At 39.3% G+C, this 10,670-nt stretch overlaps 1 protein-coding gene across 1 annotated transcript; it reads right to left on the reverse strand.

The window, feature by feature from the left end:
- Window positions 1-80: 80 nt before the first annotated feature.
- On the reverse strand, window positions 81-5,268 carry tmem267 (transmembrane protein 267). Its single transcript, XM_061062203.1, has 3 exons — window positions 5,132-5,268; window positions 3,474-3,938; window positions 81-2,625 (listed from the first exon to the last, which is right to left on the reverse strand). The coding sequence occupies exons 2-3, from the start codon at window positions 3,879-3,881 to the stop codon at window positions 2,290-2,292; spliced, it is 744 nt and encodes a 247-aa protein (XP_060918186.1). The 5' UTR covers window positions 3,882-3,938; window positions 5,132-5,268; the 3' UTR covers window positions 81-2,289.
- Window positions 5,269-10,670: the final 5,402 nt, after the last annotated feature.

Consider the following 10,670-nt stretch of genomic DNA (forward strand, 5'->3'; position numbering starts at 1 on the left):
TTTAAATATATTATACCTGGGTAATTCAGTACACTCTAATCGGGATGAACATGGGCATACTGATGCTCAAACACAATATATATATATGTACACAGGATGAATTTTATTGAGATAAAAAGAACATTACATTAGATCATGTCGATACTTAATTACTATTGAATTAAAAATATACATGTAAACATAACTTAACGTAAAAAAAAAAAAAATATGCAAAATCCAACAAAATATTGCACAAGTAAAGGTCACATTGTTTATGTAAGCAGCAGTAGCAGAGATGTTTTAGTGAAAAGGGCCACTACAACGGGACAGCTCACGTTTCCTTTTCATTCAAAAATTAAATTCCAGTGCAAAAGGTGTAAAGTGTTCTACAAAAAAACTGTTCCCAATCCATTCTTATCCAATAGATAAAAGATAAATATATTTTAAATAACTGACACATAGACAAATGATAAAGCAATAGCAGCAGACCAAACAACTTGTGATACATAAATTAAATCAGATGTACCTGGAATCATGTCTTACCACACGTTTTGTAATATAGAACCTTTGGGGCCAATTACAACCAAACATAGTGAATCACTGCAGATCACTGCTGCAACCTAGTGGACAACATAAAGCACTACAACCTTAATCACCAGCTATGCCTCCGATAAAAAAACAGAAAAAAAACAATTGTTGTTGTTGTCGATCTTTTGTAATACAGTGATTACAAATGTGACCCAGTTCAAGAACATTTGATAATTCTAATCCTTTTGTGGAGCCCACAATCCCATTTAAACCCAGAGCATGACACTTACATCCAAACACCAAACATATTAAATCAACTACCCACTCTATGACAACATGTAATGTATCATTTCAAATCTAGTAGAAATACTGCTGAGGACTTCATGTGTGTGTTCTGTCTACTTCTATTAACAGTGTGAGGGCTTCCTCTTTCCTATCGCAAAATGGTCTGTCAGTGTTTCACTGGATGACAATATTCATGAAGAATAAATAATTAAGAAATAAATAGTCCTTGTTGACAAAAAGCCAACTGAGAATGTAAGCATATAAACTGGACAGTATCAGTCATTTACAGAAGCAAAAGAAACTGCAGTGAACAATATACAGCAAGTTAATGCAGAAATGACATTTTCTGAATTATTGTATATATCTGTTAGTATCAACAAGTGATAAGAAGATATTACTGGAAACACTATTTAACTAGTTTTCTAAAATAAAAATATCCAGCATTTCTCAAGTTCCCTTATCTTTCCTATGTTTGGTGTATTAAATAAAAGTCACACCAGTGGCCCTCTGAACTGATAAAAATACAAAATCCTTTCATTCGCTTCTTTTGCTGTAAAAATCAAACATAAGCTGTACATGTCACACTCTGAGTGAACCTTCCTGTTCAAAACTGAAACAATAAAAGCAGTGTTATGTCCATTTGCACAACAGTAGGAAGCCAGCAATATAAATTTTACTTCAGAAAAGTTTCTCTTCAAAGTGGAACACCTCTCACTTTCCCAGATGATGATTCTTGCACACAGTACAGAGGCCGGTATAACTAGTACAAGGCTTCTATGGGAAATGTATGGTGACTGGAGAAGAAGGCTAATTGAAGCAGTAAAATAAGAGTGTGCTAAAGTGGCAAAGAGCTGATGGCTGGATATTAAGAATCCATTTCTTTTTCTAAGTGATTACAAGTTGATCAGTTACTGGAATGTGGTAGTGATTTTAAGCTCACTCTAAAGATACAATATTTTAAATGTCACCACCATGGCTGATAAAACATTGAAATGCATGTGTAAATAAAAGTGGTAACACACTGCTGTACACACTGAGAGTGAAAGGGCACCTATACGCCAGTGCCATGCAGCCTGTTGACCTTTGGTTGACTTTTCCTTGAGTGTTCTCGGGATGGGGATGTGTGGAGATGGTTCAGGGAAGAATAACAAGCTTTTGCAACATGTCTGATCTTTAAAAGGATCACTCATTTAACAGACAGAAGAGATAAGAATCACCTCCCAGATAGCTGAAAATGACTCTTTTGTATAATATCAGAAAATGTCCATGATTGGCACTCAGACTGGAATGTTCCTCTTCTGAATCCAGTATTCTTTTTGTTTCACAGATTTCTCCATAAATTGAAACCCACATTTAACTTTGTACACTTTAGTGTCGTATGACCGCTTTCTAAGCCTTCAAATGTTGTCTTGAAAAGTTTTTCACAAAACAAAGACCTTGTTTTCTCTCCATAGATGATCCGTTTCAGATCAGGCGGTGCTGGTAACTTAGTGACATCTAAACATCGATGGCCACTCCGTGTTTGGTGGAGATCACATCCCTGGTTCCTGTCAGATACATGAGCACTGAGCATAGGTGAGGAAGCGTCGCTGTGGTGCTCACGTACAGCCAGTAAGGGAGCGGTGCCGTGTTGCCAAACGGGCACACCCATAGACCGTGACGCACTGCATCCCGGACGTGGTGTGTTACCATGGAAATGAAAAGCATCCAGGGCAGCGAGCACCAAGCATCTTTGAGCCGCCCAATCCACATGAGGAAACGGAGGGAGAGACAGAGCACGGGAATGAGAGAGGAGCAGTGGAGAGGAGGACGCTGGGGGAGCGACACAGCAGCCTAGAAGGAAAGCAGGACAGGATATTATGGGATGGAGACGAGTTTACATAAACCAGTATCTCGAGGTCATTTCAAATCAGCATCTGAATACTCCAGAACTCCAGCAGGAGAGAACAGCTGGTTATGTTCCCCATCTTGTCTTTGAGGAAGTCTTTCAATCAGGGATGTGAAGTCCAGCAGGAGTTCTGGAGTATTGTTTAACACAAATATAAACATGTAAGAAGCAGAATGCCCATCAATCAAGCTGGGATTACAGCCTGTTGACATTTGTTGACTTTTCCTTAATAGTTCATAGGATGGAGTGTTAGACATAGTGGTACTTCAACCTTTTTGGGATTGGTGAAGGTCAAGTCTCGGGTCTTGCAGAAGAAACCCTTCTTTCTGAATAGAGTGCAGACAAGCCTCTGCAATATTATATTTCAAAGAGTCCCTCCTTCAACACTTAAGACAGGTTTTACAGATTGGTATCTTACTTTCTTGGGGGAAAAAAAGTTGATGATTCATCTACACTATCTCACTCTCTTTTGTTTTACCCCACAAAAATCCTGAATCAGCTGAAGGACGATGTTTAAACAATGTAGGTGAGAATTTTCAAATTTAGTCAAGTACGAAACAGACAGTCAAAACCCTGACTGTCTTTCTACTCTAATCATTCACTGCAAATAATTTAGACATGTAATAATACTTCTATAGTATGTTCCTTTGTACTGTCATTTTTAACCTTCATTAGACTTTAAAAAGTTGGAAATCAAATAAGAGCATACACTTCAGGTAACTGGTCTGTTTCCTGTGTGTACATTGACACACTCTCAGTTATGCAGAGGAACCTTCAGTAAGGTTGGTCTTACCTTGAGTGACAGGGATCCAGCCATATAGAAGTGGTCCAGGTCTATGATTGAAGCCAGAAGACCAGCCAGCAGCACCTCATACAGATCACTCTTTTTCCTGAGTCCAATAACAACTGCCCATGACCACAGCCCTATTAACCCATGCGTAGCGTTGTCCAAGGCAGCACGCAGCCAAAGGTGGTGCTGAATGACTGACAGCTGAAGGGCGTGGTCTGCCACCACACAGAACACACCAAGTCCTGCTGATGCCAGCAGAGAGGCGGAGCTAAACGTCTGTAGAAGGGCCTGAGCTTTCTCCGTCTCCACAGCCAGACTGAGAGGGACAGGAGCACCTTCTCTCCCAAGGCCCACCCCCAATAAAGGGGAGGAGGAGGGGGAGGAGTCAAGCTTGGAGTAGAACCCTTGCATGTTGACGGATGGCTGTGAGGGCCAAACAGCACTGAAGGTCAGAAAGAGTCAGGTAGACTGTAAAAGAAATGAGAGGAAAAGAGGAGAGGAAAAGAGGAGGGGGGTAAGGCTTTACTACAGCTGAGACATTCATCATACAGGAGTCTCTTCTAGCAAGTCACCTGGCTGAGATCTTTGAAGACGGATGTATCAACAATGCCCAGAACAAGAAGGCATATAGTAGCAAATTAAAGATTAACAGTTCTTTATATGAAAAACTCAGTTAGATCAACAGATATACATCTAGATATGTACCTCAGTGATGTGTTACAGTACACTAAGTACTACGACTAGTGCCTTACTGCTGGTAAAACTCCTTATTTTCACATTTCACTCTTTGATTTAATAAGAATAGAAGATAATAAGACAGATAGATTCAACATGCACTAGTTCATATAGAGACTATATGAATTCAAATGAAGTGATTTTAAAAACCCGAAGTCAGAGACTTGACAGTGAAGTACTGATCAGAAGGAATTGTACAAACATTTGCAGCACCACAATTTGGAAACAAAATGTAAAAAACATTTCATATTAACATCAGAGATGACCTGAAGGTGTACCCTTCGTTCTGATAAACACCTTGTTTGAAGAAAATGTTTACATTAACAACATTAATCCTAGATAGAAACCTGTCCTCCTCCTCCTCCTCCTCACTTGTCTTCCAAAGTGTTCACTGGAGACACCACGGAGTCATTTGAGCCCCAGGGTGACACAAAATGAGGTCTCTGTCTTGCAGCTGGGTGAAATGTAGGACAGTCTGTAACTCGTCGTTACTAATGGCTGATGTAACAGCACTCTGTCTTTCTCGGGGACGTAACTCTTCCACGTTTTAAATATTAATTAGATTCACGTTATTTTTGGCAACTGCTGGCAGCTCCCGCTAAGCTAACTGTGGCTAACGACATTTTATTCGTTTGACATCTACGTGTTCACTTTAGACTGTTGGAAAAAAAAGAAGTTCACCTTAATAAAAATCTGTGTTTTCAGTGACAATGACAGCTAGCTATGAGCTAAGTGGCTAACAGTGGAAGATGCCGCTTTGTGTAGGTCGGACGGCAGTTATCACGGAAAGCGTCTCTAAAGCTGAAGTAAATGACAAAACATGAAACGTGCTTAGCGATTAAAATCTGTATTTAAATTACATACAGGCTAATACAATTGCATTAGCTGATATTTAAACAACCGGTTAATAATATCAAGATACATACCCCATTGCCCTGCATTACTTATCTAGGTTTGCCTCTTCTTCGGTGGTGTATTGTGGTAGCGTTGACAGTCGGCGGCAGTCTGGTTCCACCTACAGGTCATATGTGAAACATCATGACTAGAGAATATCCCCTGTACGACACGGAGGAGGATTAGGTTGCCAGTAAAAAATGCATAGTTTTATTCACCTGCAGTTAAGAACGGGGTTTAGCATAGCATATCTCCCAAACAGAGACCCGAAAAAGACAGGAACAAAAAGTACATGAAAACTGACGACTAAACTGAATACTCAGAACTGTTGTATATGCTCTTAATATCACTAGATGGCAGAATATTCCATATAATAAAAAAAACAAACGACTACACTTAACAAAGTAGGTCTAATAACGAGACACTGTTACTGTGTAAAATTCAGATACAACTGAAACTGTCAGCTGCCTTGGTGTCTTTTATATTAAAAATATTTTGTAATATTTTACTCTAACTATTAGTTGATGTAAGTCCAGGATCTAAATATTTCTGATACACTTGAATATAGTGGCAAGATCACTGAAAACAAGATCATTTCTTCGAGGCAAAGCATTGAGTAGTATTCTGCAGTAAGTAATTATAATTTCTGCATTTGGCAGAGATCTTGGACATAAGTGTTAACAAGCTTATAAAAAATGCTTAAATGACCTATGATGATATAGCCAAAATATTCAGCTCCGTGTTTCAGAACAAAGATAGAGGCTGCGTTTGAATGTTTCAGCACCAGAGACAGTGCACAACAGGGTACAAGACGGTTGTCTCTGCTGCCCTCTAGTGGCGAATTTTTACTTTTATTTTTATTTTTTTCCCCCCCAACAGTGTACAAAAAACTAAAAAAGTCTTATATGTCCCTTTTAAGCTTTGAACAATTATAAATTACAGCAGCCATGTTGTTTAGGTTTATAAAGCCGAAGATTATCAGTTTTGGTAATAAAAAATAAAAACCTCTGGAGATTTGATTGTTCTTGAATCAAGTGCAGTTCATCACACCCTAAAATTAAAACCATAGTTCAACAATACCTACTGTATCTGATAGTTTGATCCAAACTCATCCTGTTACTTTTGCAAGGGTAGAATTAATGGATGGGTTTCTATATGGGATCATATTACATGTTTTACTGGTTCCACCAATTAAAGTATGCTAAAATTGAAACAGAGAGAGCCAACCTATTAAAAGAATCAGAGCACATCATTGTAAGTGTGTATGCTGTTAAAACACTATATAAAAACTGTGAAAACACAAGTTCTCACATATTTTCACAAATTTAAAACTATGGTGAGCAATCTTCTTAAAGACACATTTTGTTATGTATTCAAATCATTTTTAGATAGTATGATGTTACAGGCTTAAAGTAAGCCGATGCAATCACTTCATTCAGTCTGGAGTAAATGATTCGGTGGCTTACATTCCAATTCACCTCTATGCTCACTCTGCCTGTGCAATCAATGCGCAGAACAGAGTCTTCCACAAGCTCAAAATCAGCAAGCTAGTCACACAGGAACAGTGAAGGGGGGTAGCTGATACGGTAAGCATTGACCATGATGCATTGTGCTCTTTTCCTCAGTACTCTACTCTTGACCTGTCCTGCACCATTAGTGACACAGTGCACGTTCATGCGGTTTGAGGGACTGACATTTTTCAGTTGGGTAACTTCTTAATCTAGCACACTCTTACTAGCTTTCCCAGCTTTAATGTTTCTGTCTGTTTAAAACTGTGGGGGGAAAACCAGGTGACATAATGCCCTTAAAAAGCAAAATGATAAGAAGCTAAAGTTTGCCAAAGAGAACACAAGGCTGAGGTACTGTAAGGTACAAAGAAAAGTAAGATTAAATACTGTGTGAAGAAAAAGAAGCATTGCAATTGTAAAATATAGATAAAGGAAGTCATAGTGCAAAGATAGAGAGGCAGCAAGTTGAGTGTTTAAAAAAGGCAAGAGCAGAAGTGAGAGTGGAGGAGAGACCGTGTCACTCATCCAGTTATCAGCGAAAGGTCAAACTGGTCATTAGAGCAGAGCAGGGCTGCTGGAACTGACAGGTTCAGATGGACACACACACACACACACACACACACACACACACACACACACACACACACACACACACACACACACACACACACACACACTCACTGAGAGAGACTGACAGACACACTTTCCTATATTTGAGGTTATAGTGGATCACACATGTGGTTGAAGCCAAGGCATGGCTTAACCTTTCAGTTGTTATTAAATAAAATGTGGTTGCCCTAAAAGTAAAAGGTTACAGTTCTATGTATTAGTTGTTAAGTTTCTTATATACTTTATTATTATATATACTAAATTATTAACTATTTCCAACGCTCAAAAAACCAATGGAAACGAGATCAGCATCCTGTTGTTGTCTTTTTACCCTCCTTGTTCATGTCATACACTGTCATTGTTAATATTAATTGGATTCTTATCGACAAGCCCATTTAAAAAAGAAAGGATGAGCTAATGTAAGCAAGAGAAGGAGGGAGGAAGGAAAGAGTAATGAATGCAATACCCTAAGCAGCAGCTACACTCTAGTCAGCAAACCTACACACACACACACACACACACACACACACACACACACACACACACACACACACACAGTCACACACAGAAGACTCCAGCTGACAGCTGTTAGATGGTGTATTGATTTGTCCTCGCTCTACAGAACGGCCTGCCAGAACTTGTCAGAATATTGAAGGAAAGAGAGCTTGAGAAGGAGTGTGAGACAGTGAGACAGATTTAAGAGAGAGATTCAAATAGGGAATCTTGACCATACATATGTAACTGAGTCATATTTCCTCATCGAGTGTATGATATTGAATATTGATATCAAATTTAAATGTGACACGTTAGATGGCAACACATGTCTGTTGCCTGATCCTGCAGTATCTGTGTGTTTAGAGATAGAGTTAACCACAGCTTGAATTTTGTTCGTTTTGTTTGTTTTGACAGACCTCATTTCCACAAGGCTCAATGACATCATACTCATCAAGTTTACTGCTTGAGGTTTTAAACAAAGCTTTAAATACCAAACTTATTTGTTAGAGAGAATAAACAGCAAACATTGCCAAAACGTTGCGTTGAAAGTATTCACAGTTTAAAGGTCAACATTTGGCTTGTTTTAAACCTCTTTGGTAATGTGAATATATGTGTCTGGCTCAATTAGAGATCTAAGACCAAAGCTATTTAGAAATTATGGCCAAAGCAGTATAAGCGATGACCAAAGTCCCAATAAAGAGCAATTATCCTTTCAGGTTAGGCAAAGACCATTAAAATTCCAGGAGGCACACGCATGTCCATGTGTTTTGCAGGTGTTGGGTAACAAGCAGGAAGACTATAAAAGAGAAAGAATGACTTCATGCTGCTGTCACATCCTCCTTTTGTACTAAGTGAGCGTGACTGACAAGGTCTGTCTTCATCACAGGAAGAATCTCTCTGTAGAGAACTATGAACCTGCACACTGAGAACCGAGTTAAAGAGCTGAAGCATACATTGTTTTTTTCTCCTCGGTGGGAGCAGTACGGAGTGATTCTGGTGTTTTTAAAAAGCTCAGAGTTTTTGATGTATTCATGAACAGTATGGAGCTGACTCTCCTGTTTTTCTTTATTGAACTTACTTCTCAAGCAGCAATTCAGAAGTTTCAGACAGGGCAAGAAACATGAGGTGACTGCCTGTCATTATTTTTTTTAGCTAACTGCAAGACTTTTGGAATGATCTGGGGCGACTGTGGTTCAGTTGGTAGAGTCGTCATCTCTCAACCGGAAGGAGGGTTCGATCCCCAGCTCCTGCAGCAACATGTCCGCTTGGGCAAGACACTTAATCCCGAATTGCTCCCTCTGCTTCCTCTGTGGTGTATGCATGTGTATGAATGTGATTAGTTACGTCTGATGTTCACTTTACATAGAAACCTCTGCCATCAGGGTGAGAATGTGGAGGTGTGACATGATGTGTAAAAGCACTTTGAGTATTTTGAAGACTAGAAAAGCTCTATACAAGCTCAAGTCCATTTACCATTTGGTTGCAGACAGTAACAGTATAGGGGACAGCAGTATGGACTTGGGTTGGGACCCAGAGGGTTGCAGGTTTAAGTCCTAGCTGGTACCATTTGTGGAATCTTGGATAGGGGCCAGTTTACTTCCCGAGTGCTGCCGAAGTGCCCTTGCGAAAGGCACTGAACCCCTAATTCCAATTCCTGTGCAGCCACCTTACCCTAACATCTCTTCATTAATGAACGGCCATAAGTCACGTCTGTAGGTCCAGTTTGTGCTTTCAGGCCTGTGTGCACGGAGCACGTCTCACAGACAGAGTGAAAACTTGTAATTTCCCTTGGGATTAATAAAGTGTATAAAATAAAAATGGACTTGAGCTTGTAAAATGTTTTCTAGTCTTCTGACTACTCAAAAGTATTTTCCCTCCTCATGTCAGCTGACTCAGCAGTGGGAGAAATGTGTGTCTTGCACAAGGACACTTGAACATGTGTCTGCAGGAGCTGGGGATCCAATCCCCAACCTTTTGGTCGGCCAAGTCTACCACTGAGTCACAGCATGCAACTAAAAATTGACATTGTTGGTTGTCACAGGAATATCGCAACAACTGTTAAATGCGTTTAGTTAATTATGACAAAGACATTCATGTTTAATAAAAAATGTGACGTCTTTGACCCATCATCAGGTCAAAACTGTCTTTTTGATATTCAACCTCGTACTTACAAAACTATTGATATTCCCATTTGTTTGTGTGTGTTGTGCTTATAAGCTAATTCAGCATGCTTAACCTGAAACATGGTATTGATTCTATCTGCTTAACATTGTCACTTATTGTAAGCATGCCATCACACTGTTCAAACATTCGTCTCAAAGCTCAGCAGGGCCTAAGAACAGCATCCGTTCTTCCTAAAGGTAGAAACTGAATTAACTCTTAGAACAGTTTTACGCAGTAAGCTCATGTTTGCTTTTCATTATACATCTCACATATATAATGATAATTGTTTGAGGAATAATGAAATGAGTTGAAAAGAGCCAACACAAAAAAGAATGTGTAGTTATACCCACTGGAGATATATGTTAGGTGTCACAGTGAAACAAAGAAGTCAAGAGAGAATGATGCATTATGCTTACACTTTAGCCCAAAAGATAGAATCAGCACTTCTGGTCACCCATGAAAAGCCCAATATTGCTCATTTTGATCTGTAAATATACTTTCCCAAGAAGAAAAACCAAGATAACATTCCCTTCAAGCTTACAAGTATTGATTTTCATAATTAGAAAAGAAGCTGATTCGTTTTAGGGCAGAACCAGAGAAGTAATCAATGTGTCATCACTGTTATTACACTGGGAAGTTATTGCACCTGTGACTCCTTGTCTCTTTAAAAAATGAATGTCCTCTACCCAATCTAAAGCCAACCTCCATGTAGTGTTTCATTTCTGAGGAGAAACTGATTTAGATGAGCAGTTTAGAAGAGAAGTGAGGAAGTGAGTAAGAGGCCAGCATGTCATCA

This window comes from Labrus mixtus, chromosome 17 (genome assembly GCF_963584025.1).
Source record: "Labrus mixtus chromosome 17, fLabMix1.1, whole genome shotgun sequence".
Lineage (NCBI taxonomy): Eukaryota > Metazoa > Chordata > Actinopteri > Labriformes > Labridae > Labrus > Labrus mixtus.